Raw genomic sequence first — 21,083 nt, 5'->3', positions numbered from 1 at the left:
TCCATATTTAGATATACAAGCATTTCTCTCCCCACATTTTCCTGATAGGAATAGGTACCTAGAATATCAAAGACACATTGAGGCTACACGTGCCAAAGAGCTTTGGTGGCGAATTCGGGCCTCGGGCCCTTGTCAGGGGACCGTGTCCGCGGCAGATTCCCTCCAATTTCAGGAGTTGTCCCGGGTGGCACGCCTTCTTTGGGTGTGAGGCAGCGTCTGGCAGAAAGGATTTTAAGACCATTGAAGGTACGTGAAAGGGACAAGTCCTTTTGGTTCAGCCTTGGCTTATGCCCCAGTTCTCAGGCGAACTTGCAGTGTGACCTGGAGCAGATGGTCTCTTCTCTGAGCCTCAGTGACCACATCTGCAAACCTCGGGAGGACCAGGCGTTCCAAGGGCGGTTCCAGCTCTGACATCCTCCGACTCCCCTCTTGGAGAACGCTGGCTGCGGTACTCCGTGGCAGAAGCCGACACACAGCTGGGCCTTAACAAAGAGCCCGGGTCTCGGGCAGGTTCCCGCCCCCAGCAGGTTTTGGAAAGTCTGTGCGGCCGAGGGGCGGGGCTTCAGCACGCCGCAGCCAATCACCAAGGGCCCAGGGCGCCGGGGCGGGGCCTCCGCGAGTTGCGGCGGCGGGCAGGCTGGGTCCGAGCATCCCGCGGCTCCGGACCCCCCGGCCCGGACATGGCGACCGTCCGGGCCTCCCCGCGAGGCGCGCTACTGCTTCTCCTGGCCGTGGCAGGGGTCGCGGAGGTGGCAGGGGGCCTGGACCCGGGCAGTGCGGGTGAGTAACTGCTGGAGCAGCGGTTCGGGGCGGTCCGGAGCGGCCGCCTCAGCGCTCCAAGATGGCGCGGGGCAGGGGGCGGGGGTGCCGGCGACCCCCAGACCCGGCCCAAGTCCGGTGACCCGGGGTCCGGAGGTCCCAGCAGGCTGCAGGAGGAGCTGAGGCGGGACGAGCAGGACCCCTCTCCATGCTCGCTCTCCCCGCCCTGATCTGCTGAACTGGGAGCGGTGACCCGGGTTCGAGGCCTTATTCTGTCACCCATCGAGTAGGGGCCCCCAGCTCAGCCCTTATCCCCTCACCCGGCTCGGGTCACTGTACGAAGAGAGTGAAATGCCTTTGCCCAGGATCGTCGCGAGGGTCGGATAGGATTTATGAGGTGCCGCCGCCTTACCCCCGCCCTGGCCAGTTATTGTTGCTTGTTCCTTGACCCGCGGTTCAGAAAGGCCGACCTCGGGCAGCGAGCATTGATGGGCCCTGCAGCCTGCCTGACTTCTGAAGTCTCAGAAGAGAATAGATCCAAGCCTCCTAAATCCGATTCTGCTGCCGTTTGCTGTGGGTATGCTGTGTGTCCAAGACAGCGCTGGGCTCTGGCAGGAGACAGATTAAAATTCAGTAAGCTGACTCTTTGGGGGCTTACTGGCTTGAGGAAAGTTTAGTTCTTGCTCTAGAGGAATTAGACCACTAGTACATAGCAAGCTGTTCAGTGCTTATTGAGTGTCTCTTTTGTGCTGGGCTTTTAGGAGTTGTTGCCATCTCCTGCTTTCCAGCAGCTCTGGCTAGGAGGTGGGGTGCAACAAGACATGAGCAGCTCGAATTCAAGGCAGAAGGGTCCAGAGGAGATGAAGGGCTGTGAGTGCACAGAGGGAGAGAGATGATGGATGATGTCCACCTAGGGCAGGAAGAAAATTGAGTGACGCCCCAACTGCACTAGATATTAAAAGATGGCTGGGATTTATACATGCAAAAGTGGTGGAGAAGTGCATTGCTTACAGGGAGACACACCTAGAAAGAGCAAAATCAGTCTCAAGGTTATAAGGTAGCTTACAATGTTAAAGGTTTTTTTGTTTTTTTTAAGTCAAGAGTATTTGGAGAAAGGAGAGGATTGTCAGGAACCTGGGGTTAGATAGTTAATTATAATTGGATTCTAACAAGCTGTCAATTAGACAAATCAAAGGAGAGAGAGAGAATGCTGTGTATTCGTAGCTAAATCAGCTTACCTTTCTGGGTCCCATTTTTCTCATTAAGTTAAAGAAATTGAACTAAAGCACTTTCAAAGTTATGGTTCATTAGAAAATTAGTTGTCCATTCTTATTCTACAACTAGTCAATTCTGTGGGAGATAGCAGGGTAGAATATAGTTAAGAATATTTGAACAAATTAGTTAGCTTTAGTCTCTTTGTGCTTTAGTATCCACATTTATTGTATACAGAAATTCTCATAGATGTTATTGTGAGAATTGAGGTAATACATGTATAGCATTTAGAATAGCATATAGTAAGCACTGAAATGTTAGCTCTTAAGGTTGGGAAACACTGTACACTGTACCCCTCTCTTATAAATTCACAAACACGTTAGATTCATAATAATTCGCAAGTATTCCTGTAGTAAAGAAACTTGTTGCTGGGAGAATAGAGAAATGGGCAACTGACTGCTGATGGGTATGGGGTTTCTTTTAGGGTGATGAAAATGTTCAGAATTGGAAAGTGGTGAGCACAGTTCTGTAAATGTACTAAAAACAACTGAATTGTACACTTCAAAAGGATGAATTTTGTGGTATATGATTGTTAAAAGATAAACTGAGGCATATTAAAATGTTAAGAGTTAGAGCAAAAATTGATTTGAATTGGGCAGTGCCAAATGGGAAGTAACAGGAGCTAGGGGAAGGACTTTTATGGAAGAGGTGGAAACAAAGCAAGGAAATATTCGATTGGTTATAGCTTGAGCAGGTGCCTTATTTGGGAAAGTCCAGGTGGCTGTTTGCGATTGATTGTCCTTAGGGTTCTGATTTCTTAACCTTGGGGCACTATAGGCTTAGGTTTTGGTTTGCTTAGGTAGGCTACTGAGGCATTGAAGCTGCCTCAGTCTAATGGCCTCCTTGTTTTATTAATTTAACATGATTTATATCTCAATAAAATTATTATGCAAAGAAAGAAAGAAACTTGTTTGCTTAAAGAACTCTTTTTTTCTTCATAACACCTAATGCACACTTTAGAAAATTCTGGGCTAGATGATTTCTAAAGGCCCTACCAATTCAAAAAGTCCATGACAATATAGAGTTTGCATTGTTTGGTAAGAAGAAAAATTCCAAGTTTGATGTAAAAGTGAGATTTGTCCCTTGTACTAAATTCTTAGGCATATATTGCCTGGTTCCTTACATAAAGGACGTTGAGTAATACAATGGACAAAGGCTTCCACTGTGGATTTGTATAAACTGTGGAAAACGTTCTTCAATCCTAAACAAAAATTAAGAACGCAATATTAAATTGTATTTCATTGAAGGCCTGACTTATATTCCTGCTCAGACAGTCTTCTTTCCCATCTCCTTACCCCATCCAAAGTTGGGTACTCCTGTCTCCTCTGGTATAAAGTGTTACACAAGTCTCATCTGTTCTGACTTGGAGATTTTTGTTCCTGTTGGGGGAGAGGGGGTGGGGGAAGGAATCATTTGACTTGCTCAATTATTATTATCTCCTGTGAAGTTTGGCCACACCCTCCTCATTGGAGTAATGCCACACATCCTATCCTGTGTACTTTCTGGTCTCCTCAACACCCCCAGCTGTCCTCCCCAGCACCTCTAGTGTTCCCTTTGGAGGATGAGATGGAACCCTATGCTGCAGTCTCAGGATCTGTGTGTCATGGCACCTGATATTAGCTCTGTTTCTATTTAAGATATTTTCTAATAGTACAAAAGAGAGAAAGATGTAACATTAAGGGCTAGGTTTCAATAAGTTGACATTTAAGAAATTATGTAATAGTCAGCCTAGAATCCTGAAAAAGAATGTAATGAATTTTAAGTTAGAAAAAGCAACCGCCTATCTGGAGGAATGTAATAAGAAGCAGATTCTCTTCCCTAAGAACTATCTTGGCCCACACTGTACAAAGAGCTAGAGTTGGTGATAGACCAGATATGACAGTTTATTCTGGTGTGCTACTAAAAGTTTCTATCTTATATCCATAGATTTAAACAGTCTTTCATTAACCATACTTTTCACCATATGCCACTTCTGGAAGAAAGTGGGACAATATCAAGGAGGTGGTTTTTATTTATTATAAATGTGTTTTTTTTAAAGAGCAAAACAGATACTACAGGGGTTTGTTTATTCAAAAAATATTTGCATGCTTACTATATGCCAGGCACTGTTCTACGTGCAGGGTTGCTGCTCTCAAGGGGCTTACTCTAGCAGAGGGGAGACAGACAATAAACAGTTAAATAAAATGATTTCTGGTAGGGTTAAATATGCTGTGAAGGAAATACATAGATGGTAGCGTAGAGCAACAGTCCCCAACCTTTTTGGCACTAGGGACCGGTTTCGTGGAAGACAGTTTTTCCACGGGGTGGGGGGCGGGGGGAGGGGGATGGTTGAGTCGGTAATGCTAGCAGTGGGGGAGCAGCAGCTGAAGCTTCACTCGCTAGCGCTCCACTCACCTCCTGCTGTGTGGCCCAGTTTCTAACAGGGCCACCAGTCCATGGCCAGGGGTTGGGGACCCCTGGCGTAGAGGGGAGTGGTTCTTAACATAGTGATGACAAGAATGGCTTCTTTGAGAAGTTAAGGTTCTGAACTGAAATCTGAAGACCGAAGGTGCTGTCCTTAGAAAAGGCCTGGGTGGAGACCAGGAAGTACATAGGCCCTAAGGCAAGAAAGAACAGTAGGTCAGTACGGTTGCAACATAGTGAGCAGGAGAGTAAACCAGGGCTAGATGGTGCTGGGCCTTGCAAAAAGCCACGTAAGGACTGTGGATTTTATTCTATATGCAAATAAAAACCAATGGACTTTTAAGAAAGAGATAAGTGCTTTGATTTCTATTTTAGATCACGTGGGCTGCTGAATGAAAAAAAGTGATCGTAATAGGGTAGGAGTAAAAGCAGAGCTACTAGAAGCCCATTTAGTAGTCGAAGCAGGAGATAATGTCTTACCGTAGAGTGGTGGTAGAGATTCAGGATATATTGCTGTTGGATTGGATGTGGGAAGTGAGGGAAGGAGGCAGTAAAGATTATTTATAGATTTTTACCTTGAGCAACTTAGTGAAAAGTAATGCTATTTACTGAGGTTGAGAAGATGGGGAGGACCAAGTTGGAGGGTTGGCAGGTGAGTCAGGAAGAGAATCAAAATTTCCGTTTTTGTATGTGTTTAAGATGGATATTAGGAATAACTCCCCTTGGTCCATTGCTTTCTAAACTTAATTTCATGCCTGTAAGTATTCCATTCAGGAGATATTTGTTAAGGGGTTAATAGTGCCAGACACTGTGATAGGCACTAGGTATATAATGTGGTAAGCAAAAACAGACATGGTCTCTGCTTTCGTGGGGTTTAAGGTTTAGTGAGAACATCAGACATTAAATATCACCAAAAAGTGTATAATATCTACACTGCTAATATTTATGTGGTTATATTAGTACATACCCATTTATATTCTAAATCTGAATGTATTTGAGGAAAAATGTGATTTAGTCAAGTAACGGGTGCCGTAGAGCACATAGATTACATGAAGAAGACTTCAAGAAAAGTATTAAGAGAAACATTTTGACCATGGACTATACCATTGGGAGCCAGACATTAATATTTTCAGATCCCTTGTTTTACAGATGGGTGTCCTATGGCATAGAATGGGGAAGGGAATTATCTGAGAGTACTGGCTATTAGCATCTGCAGGGAGGATCTGAGGAGTCATTTGCTTTAGTTGTTTCATAATTATGAATGATATGTGTTAAGGCTCTTCTGACCCCCAAAAGAACAGAAACCAAGGTTGCTCAGGATTAGGGAGCTAGTTATATAGTATCTAACAGGGAACACATGGAAATCCAAGCATAGGAAGTTGAGCACAGCACAACCTCAGGAACTGCTGTGGGAACTGGAAAGCTGCCAGCAACCAAGACTACTTTTAGAGACAGTCTCTCTCTACCTCTCATAGAGTCTGTCTGTACATCTCTTGCATTTCACACTCTCCACCAACCAGCTTCCTCATTTTACTCATGGTTTCTGCACACCATAAAACTTCCTCAGCCCCAGCTCATCTTGACCTTATAGTTGCAGAGCCCACCACCAACTGGCTGTATACCTCTGTGCCTGTGCATATGATTGGGTCCAGCGTATCTTCTGACCTGGGTCAAAAACTCATATGATGTTTGCTAAATCATGGCTTGGTCACCGTGTGAAATATGGTATGGCAGTGGTATAGTGGGAGAAATAAACTTTTTGTACTTTATTTTCTGATTAAAAAGGCATTGTATAAATAGGAAATTATTACTTATTAACCAATGAATAAATACAGATTTTCAAGCTGAGCACTGTGCTAAATGGGTACAAATAGTTTCTGTTCAATCTGGAGATACCATTAGTACACACATGAAATTATTAGAGTTAAGTGTTAAAGCTTCCAGTTCTGACTGGAATCGTAAGACATTAAATAACCAAAAAACCAACATAGCCTGGAGTTGTTGGAGAAGAAAGGCTTACTAAGAGTTGAGATGAGATTTCAGCCTTGAAAGATGTTTAGGATTTATGTCAGCAGGAAAGAGGGCACTAAGCACTTCAGGCAGAAGGCTGTGTTCAAGGTAAATGTAGGCTTTCCTTGTTAAAAAGTAATAGAAGATCAGGGAAGGGGAAGTAAGAAGACGACTTGGAAAATTTAGAACTGGAATAGCAGGAAGCCACTGTAGGCCCTTAGATTAGAAGAGTGACATCATGAAAGGTCTATTTAAAAAATTAATCTGGCACTCATTGATAATAGAAGAGAATGAGCATAATTGGCTGTTGTAGCAGTGCAGTATGAGGCAAGCAGTGGAGAAGGATATCCATCTGTCTAGATAAATAAAGCGGTATGACAAGATGTTAGCAGTGTTGAACCCAGGTGGTGGGTATATAAATAATCATTTTATTGTTTGGCTCTTCCTTGGCTGATGATATATTTTATGTATATACACAAACATATATATCATTGAAGGGATAAATGTGACAATTGTAAGAATGCATTTATAAGTTAAAGTTGCAGTTGTCATTTAAATGTTTTTAAAGTGATTGTCAATTTCCAGGCCGTTTTAGAAAAAAACATTTGATTAAAAGTAAGATGAGATTTTTAAAATTAATGTATCTTTTTTATTTGAAATGACTGTCTTTTTTATTTGAAATGACTGTTTTCCGCTATCAACTTGGATTTAGTCAATAGTGCAGGATATATATATTCTGTTCTAGTAATTCTCTAGGAATACATTAATTAGAAGGAATCTTTATTTTCTTTAGAAAAGAAAACAAGACTGGCTTTTCATTAACCAAATTGAATTACAGCTTTTGGGAGGCTTCTGTGGCAAAATCTCTTTTAACTTCAAAAATCCTATAATTCTGTGAATATTTTAGCTTTAGATTAGGGTGTGTATTTGTTTTTTTTTAAATGCTGGTTGGTCTTAGAAGTTGCATTTTTCCCTTGTGGCTGGAGCATGTGCTTCCTGCTTACTTGCCTATCTTTAGTAGACATGTGGTCCAAACCAGCAGACAAACTTTGATGTTTCTAATTATTGGATGATTCTACTCGCATATTTCTAGGTTACATTAATACCTTCTTAAACCCAATATACATGGCCTTTAGTAATCAGTTTTTGGTTTTTATTAATTTTATAATTACAGACTTTTGGAATAAGAATGCAAAATATGACGCTCTTCCTTATGTCTCTAATAAGGATAACACCTGTGCTATTTATTTTCATCCTGTCAATATCAAGTGTTATTTTGAACTAATTTACCTTTATCTGCTCAGTTCCATTTTATGAAAATAACCAGAGTTTTAAACTATTCTTGAAGAACTAGAAATTAGGTTAGAATCAAATTATAAAAACAAAACATTTCTAGAATTCACAATGTCTTCTCTTGTATAAACCATTAGGCTTTGGAGAGTTTTTTTGCACTCTAATAGTTCAGTGACCCAATTAATCCATTTTAAAAGCTCTAAAAAAGACAGAGACCTTTAATTGCCACATTAATTGCGTTTGAATCCTTTGCCCTCATTCTTAATGAAGGCATATGACTTGATATCTATTTGTAGATATTTATTTCTTAAAAAATATGCAGTGTTTAAGATTCTAGTAAGTTTTTGTTGTTTCAAAGAAAGAAAAATGTGTACTAATATAACGATGACTAAGGTTAAAAATAAAGTGTGGAAAATGTGATGGAGTGTAGGTCCCCTAGCCTGTTCTAGGAGGGTGGCAGTCCTCTCAAGGGAGGAAATGTACTATTACAGAGGAATGCTTGGTTGGGAGGGGGAAGGGCATTATTACCAGAAGACTTCAGGCTGCTCTCTTTAATCCCATTTTGTCAGAAATTTCAGAAGGCTTTTGGAAAGACTAGAAGGAAATATGTCAAAATGTCAACACACGTTCTGGCAGGACAGTAGGAATATTAGGTCATTTTTCTTCTTATTTTCCAAATTTTGGGGTTTCTTAATGAAAAAATGAATTATTTAAAAATTTTAACTTTGGTGGTCACTCCACTATAAATTTGACCTTCACCATTAAATAGGAAAAAAACAGGCCTTTATATTTTTAATAAAACCTTTCATTGTTATTGGAGTTTTAATTATGACATGTTTTATGTTTCTGTTCTAAATAGACCTTTGCTCCAAGAAACTTTTTTCCAAAAATCCTTAGGCCCAAGTCAGACTCTTGTCTGCCTGACTGTTTACTTTTTGCTAAGCCTGTGCTTATTGGGACCATATGTTATCCTGAGCTATCTTTGCTCTTGATCAGCTGGATTTTCTGCCCTCGTGTGACCTTTGTTGTTGGAGGATAGTAGAAAGTGGCAACAACTTGAGCACTTCAAAAGAACACATCAGTATCACACAGGAGACTCCCCCCCTTTTTTTCCTGCCTGTCTTCTCCATTCTAATGAGGCTGGGGGCATAACAGAATCTTAGAAGAGGGGGTCGGCATGGTGTGGCATGGCAGGGGAGAAGGGGTGTTGTGAGAAAGTCTCATGAGTGACTGGGCCCTCCCTTGAGTTAGTAGCTTCTAAGAAAGCAACTACAGCCTATAAACAAGGAATTTTTTAAATTTCTGAAACTTAATGGAATTTCTATATGTTTTTCAGAATTTTAAAGTCAAATTTTTAGAACTTTAAGACAGCTTTTCCCACATAGTATTAGAAAGCCAGCCCCACAATAGTCTTTTATGAAACTAAACTATAGTGATATAATATCACTATAATATCACTATATATCACAGTAATATCATATACCCTGTCATTGTTTTATGGATTAACAGTGATTGGTTTTGAACTTAAAGGAGTTGGTAAGAGCTAAAGAGGACCTTTTTTATTCATTCATTTCTCCCCAATACTAATCCTACCTTCAATCAAAAAAGCTCTGCTTTCACGTATACTGAAATTATATAGATTTCATTTAAAGAGATTATGTTGCATATATATGTATATAAAACCATTGTATTGATCTAGCTGCCTGAAATATAATATTTTTATGCCCTTGTCTCTTTTGACTTAGCAGTCTAAACAGGCACTGATCAATGTAGTATCTTTTTTTTCCAGTCAGCATCACTCTAGAATAGTAACATGCCCCTGCTGATTATCTCTATCACCAATTTATTAATTTCTCTGGGCCCATAATGCTGCTTGGCAAATGTTTCCTTTTCTCTGATATTTCTCAAATTGGCATTCTGAAATGTTAATACGTGGCATGAAAAAAAGTATTCTGTGCTCCGAGAAATCTGTCTACTTAGATCCCTTTTTAGGAGATTAATGATGCATATTAACATATTAAAGCCTTCATAAAACCCTACAGAAAAGAATTCTCTTTAATTTTTTAATCCTTTGTTTCCCAATTTATTTGAACATGAAACATTTTCTCTTGAGGGATAGATATTAACAATTCATGAAACAGTGTTTCATAGAACAGAAGTTTGAGAAACATTTATAGTTGCCTTCTTTATTCTCTACGATGGCTGTTCCAGACCTCTACAACCTCACCTCAAACCCAACACCATCTCAATCCTTTTTGTTTTCAGACCTAATCTCTACTTCACTGAGATAATGGAGGCTTACATGTAACATGTCCAAAACAAAATTCACTCTTTTTATCATTTAACCTTACATTATAGGTATAATAATAGAATATAGCCCATAGGGTAATAGTGAGGGTTGAATGAGATAATACATAAAGCAAGCAGTAAAATTCTGGCATGTAGAAAGTACACAGTACCTAGTAACTGCTATTACTAAATGACAGTCTCCCCTATTAGGTTGTAAGCTTCTTGAAGGCAAAAACCATGTTCTCCAACACAGCACCATCCTTGACTTGAAATAGGTACTCAGCAAAGGTTTGTTGAGTTAAAATGGATAGTAATAGTAATAATTGTTGAATAAATGGTTTGTGTAACCATCTGGCTTAGCTTAATCATCATGTTTATTTAACAATAGGCAACATCAGGTGTTTATTTTTTCTCCCTAGGTGCACTGTGTTGTAATCATTCAAAGGATAACCAAATGTGCCGTGATGTATGTGAGCAGGTAAGCTTACATAATAATTGTAGAAGATATTATTTAGTATAATTGTTTTGGAGAAATCTGCTGGGCAGCACTTAAAACAAGTGTTCAGAATTCACATCACCAATAATGGAACAAATTAACGTGTGTCTGCTGACACAGATGGAGCACAGAATCTTAAGTAGGATTCTTGCCCAAAATACATAACCAGAATCATGAGGAAACAATAGGGCAAACCCAGATTGAGGGATATTCCTCAAAACAACTGCCTGTACCCTTCAGAGATATCAGTGTTATAAAAACAAAGGCTGGGCTTTCCTGGTGGCGCAGTGGTTGAGAGTCCACCTGCCGATGCAGGGGACACAGGTTCGTGCCCCGGTCCGGGAAGATCCCACATGCCGCGAAGCGGCTGGGCCTGTGAGCCATGGCTGCTGAGCCTGCGCGTCCGGAGCCTGTGCTCTGCAACGGGAGAGGCCACAACAGTGAGAGGCCCGTGTATCGCAAAAAAAAAAAAAAAAAAGAGAAAGAAAAACTAACTGGAGATAAATCCTTTTTCATTGTCGTTAGCATTCATAGACTTTACAATCTTGACTATTTGCAGGTAATAATATATGTAATGATTTAAATTTACAGAGACATTAAATTACAATTGCATTAATTAAAATTGTATTTGGAAGTGAGCCAACTAGCCTGATGAGTGAACTTGTCAACCCCTCAGCAGCTTTATTTAAAAGATGGCTTTGTCTCTGTTTTATGGAATTCTGTGGAGAAGTTTTTGCTGCAGTGCTATTCACAAAGTTGTTCTTCACCAATATTAAAGGGTATGGCATAGTCTATTTTTCATTGTGGTCAGTTGACTAAAAGCAGTTTGTAGGACAGTTTAGAATAAATTTATTGTTTTTTCTTACTTTTCTGTTTTTTTTTTTCTCCCCTATACCCTAACAGGTTAACAGCTGTTTTTCTCCATTTTTGATCATTAGACTTGCCGTATTTAGACTTTGTTGATTATTTGCCAAGCTAACCAACCTTTCAAGAAATATTACCTCACCTTAATTTAGATCTTTCCAAAGGTTTTCCGTTTATAAAGGGAAATTGGAAAATATTCTAGATAATTCATAAATCTAGAGGATAAGTTTACCTCCTCTATTTTCTTATTGAAAAAATGCCACAAAACTTTTTTTTTTTTTGTCAAATAGATATTCTCCTCAAAAAGTGAATCCCGACTAAAACATCTGTTGCAACGAGCCCCAGATTATTGCCCTGAAACAATGGTAGGTCTTATTTAACTGAACTATGGAAGCTTTTGTCTAATGAAGCACTCTAATGAGTTACTTTAGATTTAGCAAATTTTTCAGTGTGATTGGGGTTTGTGGTCAAAGTAAAATGTTAGATTTAACTAGGTACTTTAAAAAGATCTTCACACAAATTGCTAGATAGAATATTGTTTTTCATTGTTTATTTTATACCTATGATGTAGGTATATGACATATTCCAGTCTTTAAATTTCATTATAATAGTTTATCTGGAATTGGGAATTTTACTTATTATCATATTTTGACAATTTTATGAAAACCATAATAACTAAGTCTTAACATATATTTTGATTTTTAAAAAGTTGGATTTGGGGTAAGGGAAAATGTGTGACTTCTCATTACTTCTGTCTTCCCATTTTCTGGTATATTATAGATACATTGCATGCCTGTCTGAATGTATTGCATGCATGTAACTTAAAATGCCTCTAATGCATGGGCCATCCTCAGCGTTTGGGATACTCATGAGCCAGGCTAAGAAAGTCTGAGCTGGCATGAGGGAGCCTCCTTAGATAAGGTAGCTTGGGTTAAATGGGGGGGAAGGTTGATGATCAAACAGTTCTGACTGACATATTTTTCTTTAGTCACTCAACAGGCACTTTTATCTCTGTGCTTGGAAACAGTTATCCTAGTAAGCATCCTGAGTAACCATATTTGTCCTTAGTACTCTCAGATGTAAAGATGGGAAAGCAGCAAGCAGCATTTTTACATCTCAGTTCTATTTTTTCTTCCCTGAATAGCTGGTTGATACTCATATAGTTCTAGATCATTGATTGTATAGACACAAACATAATTAAATTAGCTCTACATAATTTCTGTAGAAATTTTCATATTTAGGAACTGGTTATCTACATAAAAGTCTTTTGGTGATTACAATTTTAGGTTGAAATTTGGAGTTGTATGAATTCATCTTTGCCAGGTAAGCAATAGAACTGCAACATTTAGTGCTTTATTTTTTAAAACTTATTTTGTGATTGTAAAATGTGTCATATTCCTGTAACCTAATGTTTACCCTTGAATTTCTATCCTCTCCTTCCTGTAGGCACCCAAAATTTCAAATGTATAATTAATTCTCATTCACTCAGTCCTTAATGGTACTCTTATCTCCACTTCTACCATTCTATTGAAACTGGTCTTTGAAAGATCACCAGGATCTCTTGGTTCCTAGATCTTATGGCTTTTTCTCAGTACTTATTCTCTTTGACTTCCCTGTGACACTTGATATGATTGACCACTCCCTCCTTGTGACTTCACCTTGGCCTTGTGACTTTGTCCTCTCTTATCCCCACCTCCCCCACACACCATCCCCCCCATAACTACCACAGTTATTTCTGTGTGTGGTCCTCTTCCCTTCTCTCTCCACATTCACCCTGGTAACCACATTCCTTCCCAGAACTGTTATCTAATCAGCTCTGGGAAGATAACTTTCAAATCCAAGTCATTGTTCATGACCTCTACACGTCTTTACCTGGATCTGTGCATCCAGGTGGCATCTGAAGTGCCAATTCAAAACCAAACTCATCTTATAACTGCTTTCTCTTGTGAATGACACTCTAGACTGGAAGCCCTCAAGTCATTATCTCTGATAGCTTTTTCTTTTTAGCTCATTGACTCTTCTTGTAAAATCTTGCATCTATCCTCACTATTCCTAGTTCAAGCCTTTATGATTACACCTTTGGGGTAGATTATTGCAATAACCTTGTAACTGGTGTTTCAATACACCATAGCTGTCCTCCCCACCCCCTTCAAAAAAAATCCCTCCGGGGATATCCACTTCCATCGGAATAAAGGCCAAACTCCCTAGCCTGGCATTCATGGTCTCCTAGGATTAAAGCTCATTTTCCAGTCCTGGTTAAAGCCAGTGCCTTGAAAAAAAGGGACTATATCTTATGTTTCTCTGAATTCTGAAGGCTCTCACACTGTTTGAAGTTTTCATTTCAAACAAAGTGGACTGTTTGCTTCCTAGAATTGCCCACGTCCTTGCTTGTTCTCCCAGTTATCCCTCTCCCTAGTGTCTGCAATTATATATATGTGTGTATTGTTTCTACCAAATTGTAATCTCCATAAAGGGATAAATCATATATTTTATCTATCTCATAGCCCACAAAATACCTAATAGAGTGCCTTGTACATAATAGGGGTTCAGTGAATGTAAATGCTTGTTGAATAATATTTTCTAAGAGGCACTGGATATGTGAAAACAGTAGTAAAATGCATTATGGTGTAAAAGTTCACAGAGTTTATGACCTACATTGATTCCATTCAAAATTCTTTCTAGAATATGAGTGATTCTGAATAGCAAGCAGCAAAGATTGAGAGGAAACTAACTATACTAGGCAATGGGACTAGATGGGAGTCTGTTGCCCTTTATACCATTAAAACATGTAGGGTTATAGAAGCTTATGATATGCAGGATTTTTAGCCAGTTTTAACAATTGGGATGGTTTATGATTATATTTTGAGAGCTTTGTCTGTCCATGGGCCATTTGTTTGCTTTTGTTTGGTTTGTTTTTTAGCAGAATACTTCTATTTGTTATATTAGGTCTTAGTTTCTTGTTGAGAACTATGTTACATATTGCCTTGAATCCCTGACATTTTTAAAAAATGGAAATAATAATCTAATGTACATGTGGATTTGCAGATCTATGTATTATATGGAAGCAGCATAAAGCATTTCTTAAAAGAGATAAGAAGGAATTTGCAGCATTCCTACAAGTGAATCTTTTCTTTTTTCATAATTATTACTTATATCTCCTAATTTTATCCTAGGAGTTATTCATTGACATTTATGATTGCAAAAAGGGATCTGAAAATTGCATTAGAACACTTTGTAATTTTATCACCTTTTGGTATCACTGTAATTTGGTTGGAGAAATAGAGCTATGCATAAATTGAGCCGGAATAGTCATTTTGCCCCACAATAAAGTATACCCATCAAAGTCAGTCATGGCTCACAGGAGATGTTCCTGTCTGTTTACTAAGTATCAGTTTTTAAACAGCATCATGTGTTTTATGCTATTCTAGGTATTTAACATTTTGAATGTTGGAATACAATAATACTCATGCCCTTTTTTGTTTGTTGGCTTATTAAGTTAAATTGGAATCCTTTCCTCTTCTGGTTCATAGTCCAAAGGTGAAGAAAGCCTCTCATTGCTTTCCTTAGCCTGTATGTCCTCTAGAGATTCTGTTTACCTAAGAGTGAGAATGAACTAAAGAGAGTTTAGGGTGGGCAGGGAGAAGAGGGAAATAAACAAAGGACCTGGTAATTATGCTGTGAGGGACCCTGAGAAGACTGATAGCATTGAGAGTAAGGGTGGGAGGAGGGGCTTCATACTTTGAGACCCTGCTATCTAAGCTAGCTTTCTTATGGACACCTGCTTTAACTTGTAGTGGTATCCATGAACCAGTTTGGCACTCTATTTGTGTTTGTCACTACTTATGACCAAAACATTTGAACATTTTGTTTTTAAGGTGTGTTTAAGAAGTCTGATGGCTGGGTTGGCTTAGGCTGCTGTGAACTGGCTATTACCTTGGAGTGTCGACAGGCATGCAAGCAGGTAACACTTGGCAATCAGGCTCTTAAGCAGCGTGGAGTAGAGTTTCAGTTTTGGCTGTGTCTTGGACCTAGCCTACCTCATATCTTTGGAGAGGTGACCCATAAAAGCTGCAAATTTAGCATTTCTTACATGGACCATTTCCTTTTAGACATGCTGCCTTTTCAGTTATGGCTGCTGCATGTAAGACCCTCAGCCTTCTCTTATTCTTTCTTAACTTCTATCTGCCACACAAAGAAAGAATATGTTAGGAATCAAGGCCTTTTGTATTCTGCCTGTGGTCATGCTTAGTCAATGCTGAATGACTCCAAATGGTTGTGTAAATTTCAGGCATGCTTGGATGAGAGCAGTTGACACAGTTGGCTTATTTTGCTTTCATCTTCCCTCTGTCGTTCATCATGGGTTTACTCTGAGTATGTTCTTTTATACCTTCTCTGCCCCTAAGGTGAGCCTGACTCCTACAGTGAATTATGACTTCTCTTTGATTTGATATATCTCAGGTCCAATTCAAGTTAGGCCCCTGAACTCTTCTTCACTGTATATTTTCATAGTGGTTCCTCAGAGTGCTGTGGAAAAACTGGTCTCCTGGCTCCTCATACTCCAAATGGTGGGAGTATGCAAAACTGGGAAATTTAAGTGTCCCTAAAACTAAACTGGAAAGCCTTCTCTTATTTTCTCCTTCTAGTGACTGGTCTCTAGACAGGAGTATATGAGACGTGGTGATGCCTTCGCTTTCATACAGACCACTGAGCCACACTCTTTGGGCAGCACATAGCCTAGCTATCTGCTGTTCTCCTCCAGGCATTGAGATGAAACTGAGTTGTAGAGCATTTGAGCTATAGTACATCTAGTGGGCCACAGAATAGTTGCCAGTCCATTCTGCTTCTTGCTTTCCCTGTCCTCATCAGCTGGTCTATTCAGAATTGCATGAGCCTAGGTGATAGAACAGGAGGAAATAGAACGAGGAACCAGAGTCCATGGCTCTGGAACTCCATCCCTAAATGAGGATTATCATCATGTGGAAGAACAGCCACCCCTCAGCAGATTTGTTTTGGCTTGTTTTTTATAGAAAGTGTATACTTAAATGTAGTAAATAACTTTCTATTTTTCTGTGTGTCAGTTTCCTCATCTGTAGAAGGAATAATATCTTCTACATAAACTTGTTAAGAAAATTACATAAAAATAACTTATTAATTGCCTGGCATTGCCTTTCCCTCTTTAGTTGTCTCCTCTGTTATATATGGATCTTGGCTCATATGGGAACTTAAAACATGAAGGGTTAAAGAAAAAGAAAACTATAAATGCCCTAGCAAAGCTTCACAAGAAAACTCACTGCAGCAGAGCTTCAGAGCTTCACAAGAAAATTTGCTACAGAATGGAATTCAGCTTAAAAAAAAAGTCCTCTGATTTACATTTCCTTCAAAGTTATCTAGTTTCTGAAATAACAAAAGGACTGTGTCATTATGTGAGATTAAAGCCATAAAAGTTAGAGTGAAATTCTAGCATATCTGGAGCTAATGTTTGTTTAATGTGGATTAAATAAATTAATGCAGAAATTTGTTATTTTTTAGGCATCTTCAAAAAATGATATTTCCAGAGTTTGCAGAAAAGAATATGAGGTATGCATTTTATTTAACAAATTTGGATAGACTAATTAGATGTTATCAGAATTGATAAAATCACTCAAATTTTAAAAATGAATTCATCGTTAAATAAATTGCCTTTTACTTTACGGAAAATATGACGTTGAGAAAAATGTCATTTACCTTTTTTAGAAATGTTATAATTTTAATTAACTTGTTGAAATTAAACGTTAATTTGAAAGAAATGCCTAAATCACATATACAGAGGATTTAACCTTTAATGTTTTCATAATAAAGCAACTGGTTGTATCCAAGGTTGTAAAATAGTTTTTCTTAGGTTCCATATCCTTTTTTGCCCCTTTTCCTATACCTTGATCCATCCAGGTATCCACTTTTATCAACTACCTCTAATTGGAAGAAACAAAGTCACATTGCTAGTGTGAGTAGCTTCAGACTTTCCTAGCATCTTACATTTGGGGGGGAAAGGTACATAACAAATTACAAAGGCTATTGAATCTGAAGGACTCTTGTCTCCTAATGGTGGTGTTTCAAGCACTGTGGTATCTAGATTGGGTGTGGGGGGGACACAGGTTGAGGAGGGGCAGAGGTACAGGAGGTATTTCACACCAGGCAAATATGTACAAAAGATTGTCCCTAATGTGATAAAGCTCCTCACTGGGACTACTTTGTTCAGTTCCTAGAACTTCATTGTTAAGTATGACAATATTATTATTTTTTATAGTGTAAGACCGTGTAATAAAGCATACTTAAGCACATATGCCTCATTCATCATTTGTATGTATAAACATTGAGATTCATATTGCTTTTAATAGTCTGTATTCTCTTGGAGAAGAAAGATAGAACAACTCTCTTAACTGCTTCTAGATTATAGTTCTGATATTTTTTTCTTTTCTCAAAGCCTGTAATTATATCTCTCGATTAATATTTTGGAATTGGAAAAATCTTATTTATCCTTTGTTCCTTTGTACTATTGCTAAGTTATATCTGTTTCTCTGAAGACAAATTTCCAAATTAACTGCAACTCTTCTCTGTTCTTATTGAAAAGAGCCTTTCTACCAAGAAGTAAAAGATCTTTCTTTTTTTTCTTATCTCTCTACCTTTGAAATAACTAGTTTTAGTTTCTCTTGAACAAAGTGGCTAACTGTGATAATTCCTTCTTTTCTCCCACATGATGTCTGACACTGTCCATCTCCTGTAGCCTGTCCTCCATTATTTTAGTGTGCTTCCTTCTCTTGTCTGGATTTCTGCATTGCCCTAGGAAGTCTGCCAGTATGTGTTGATGAAGGACGGGACAGGAAAGGTAAGAGAGATAAACACTGTCCTATGAGAGAAATACTAAGAGTAGTTTACCTTTTCCAGTCTATCCTCCCCTATTTGGCCTAGAATTAAGCAACTATCTTCCAAAAATATACATGCCAAGAAGGTTCTTTTGCATATATATAAACGTAAAAAATATATATGTAATACATATATGTAAAGTATACATGTGTTTTATATATATATATATGTGTGTTTTATATATATATAAAACTGTACAAATTATTCAAGATTCAATTTGATTTTTTATGTTATTTAGAAATAAAAAGAGAGACAAGAGCACTTTAACACAGAAAGAAGTTTCTGCATTATAAGCCCCAAATAACAGTCACTCTCACTGAATTGTTAAAGTCTAGTCTAGACATAATGGCTATTTGTTATAAAGTGAATTGGGTAACATTGGTGTAGTGCAACCTATTTTAACTGGATTAGTTGCTTATCAACATTAGAATAATTTATAAAACTAGGCTTTGGTACCTTTTCCTTAACACTGGAGTGGTCCCTGGAAGTGAACTTCCAGATGTGTAAGCTATTCCTTTAGGCTTACAACTTTAGGGGTTAACATTTACCCTGAAGGATGGTGTTGTGCAGTTTGACTAGAGATTCAGAGAATGAGCGGTTATATTTGAAGGAGCTAATGTTTATCTTCACTGATAAGCTGCAGCAGAATCCCCTTTGAGGGGATTTCCTGAGAAATAAACTTACATGAATAAAGTTTAAAATTTTTATGCCATTTAAGATTGTTTTGTTCCAACCAAGCTAAGATAAACTAGTGAAATGTAAAGCATTTTTATGTCTGGTTTTATAGTATCTGGTTTCTTTTTAGGCAAATCAACAAATATTTATTGAATAGTGAGAGGCAGTTTTATTATATTAGAAAGAAAACAAACTTTCGGGAATTCCCTGGTGGTCCAGTGGTTAGGACTCCATGCTTCCACTGCAGGGGGCACGGGTTCGTTTCCTGGTCGGGGAGCTAAGATCCCTCATAGCTGCACAGCATGGCCAAAAATATATAAATAAAATAAAATTATCTTAAAAAAAGAAAGAAAACAAACTTTGAAGTCAGATCTAGGTTAGAATTATGGTTAAGCTACATATAGCTCAACTTCAAATACTAAAGAATTATACCTGAGTCAAGATAGTTAAAATATGTACTGAACGTGCAAGAACTCAAGGAAATTGGAAAGCAGACTGAGCATGTTGGGAGTTAACAGGGAAAACTTTGCAAAAGAGAGGCCTGAAAGGATTGGTATAATTTGGGTCAGAAGACTGGATCAACAGCATGTTAGCAAAAATGCACATGACTGAGGTAGGGGGTGAAAAAGAAGATAGGCCTATTTTGGGCTGAGAATCTGCTTGGATAGGCAAAGTGGGACCAGATCCTGGAAAAATGATATTTTGGGGCTCAGCTCATTATTTAGTAGAGGGAGATGATAAAGATTCTGTGATAGGAGACCAACATAACAAATAAAAGTCCAATATTTTAGAAAGCTTCAAGTGTTAGGTATGTGCAGGCTAAGTTTTAGATCCCCCAAGTTCCTCTAACTTAGCTAAAAACAAATAAGGCCCACAATTAGCATGATAGCAATAAAATCGAGTATTTGGGAATAAATCAGAGATTTGAAGGTAGAGTCCATCATTCAGGATTTGTTGTAAAGGATTGAATATAGGAGATGATGTTCAGGGAAATATAAAAAACAATTAGTGAATTGGGAGATAGGACTAAAGAAGTTATATGGAAAAGCAGCGCAGGATAGGCTGAAAGAGTTTAAGGAACATGGAGAATAGAAGAAGTATTCTAATTGGAATACTCAAAGAAGAAGAAAGAATATGGGACAGAGGCAGTGTTTAAAGAAGCCCAAGAAATCTCCAGCAGGATTTTTTTTTAAATCCATACGTTACAGACAGACCTCATAGCCACAGGTCTTAAAAGCAGTCAGGAAAAAAGACATTGTCTTCAAAGGAGGTCAACAGCTGATTTTTCAGTAGCAATAGAGGAAGCCAGGAACAGTGGAATGATACCTAAACTGTTCTGAGAGAAAATAGCTATCATATCCAGCAAAAATATTTTTCAAGAAAGAAGGCAAAATTAAGGTATTTCCATACGACAAAAACAGAGAATTGCCAGTACTGGACCCTTGCTAGAAATCCTTCTTTAAAGGAAGTTCTAAAATATCTATAATTATTTGAGATGCAAAGGAAAATGAGAACAATAAAAATACAAAGTGACTAAGTTAAAACACACACAGGTTGTATAAAACAGTAATAATTTATTATTGAGTTTAAAAAAAAGAGAGAAAATACACAGCAAAGATAGCATATACATTGGGAAGGGATTTTAAAGAAATTGAAGTATATTGTTAGGTCTTTTTAAGTGTAAAAACCGTATCTCAGAGGTAGTTAGGAATACCAGACTAAAGATGAGGAGAGATCATGCCCAAAGTCAACCATGAAGTAACCCTTGAATGTTGAAAGTGAAAGAAAGCTTTATGAAAGAAAAAATATAGAAAAAATAGAAAGCTGATTTTGAAAATCATTTTTAGGGAATGGAAAGAGAAGGAGCCATGTACTGATCTGACATTCAATGAGAATATTAGATTGAGATATTCCAAGAAAAAGAGAAATTCTTATTAGTGAAAGTGTTCAAAGATTTACTGGATAAATACATTGTGGAGGGGATTTCTGCAATGGACAAGAGATTTGGCTGTTCTCCCATCTTTGCAGTTCTCTTATTCTGACTCATACCTGTGAAAGAGTACTTCCTTCAGAAATTGAGAATACTTCTTTCAGAATCACACACATTTGGTTAGAGCTATCA

General features: G+C 38.3%; 1 protein-coding gene across 3 annotated transcripts in view; it reads left to right on the top strand.

The window, feature by feature from the left end:
* The first annotated feature begins 613 nt into the window (after positions 1 to 613).
* Positions 614 to 21,083, top strand: part of RECK (reversion inducing cysteine rich protein with kazal motifs) — a 73,213-nt gene continuing 52,743 nt past the window's right edge. The window contains exons 1-6 of one of the 3 annotated variants that reach the window (XM_032636211.1): positions 614 to 780; positions 10,446 to 10,504; positions 11,677 to 11,751; positions 12,673 to 12,709; positions 15,262 to 15,347; positions 16,916 to 16,963. In XM_032636211.1, the coding sequence (XP_032492102.1) occupies positions 681 to 780; positions 10,446 to 10,504; positions 11,677 to 11,751; positions 12,673 to 12,709; positions 15,262 to 15,347; positions 16,916 to 16,963 (405 nt within the window). In that variant the 5' untranslated portion in view covers positions 614 to 680. The remainder of the gene's footprint in view (positions 781 to 10,445; positions 10,505 to 11,676; positions 11,752 to 12,672; positions 12,710 to 15,261; positions 15,348 to 16,915; positions 16,964 to 21,083) is intronic. The other 2 variants (XM_032636212.1, XM_032636213.1) reach the window with 2 other exon arrangements.

The sequence above is a fragment of the Phocoena sinus genome, chromosome 6 (genome assembly GCF_008692025.1).
Source record: "Phocoena sinus isolate mPhoSin1 chromosome 6, mPhoSin1.pri, whole genome shotgun sequence".
NCBI lineage: Eukaryota > Metazoa > Chordata > Mammalia > Artiodactyla > Phocoenidae > Phocoena > Phocoena sinus.
This window is presented reverse-complemented; position numbering and strand designations above follow the sequence as displayed.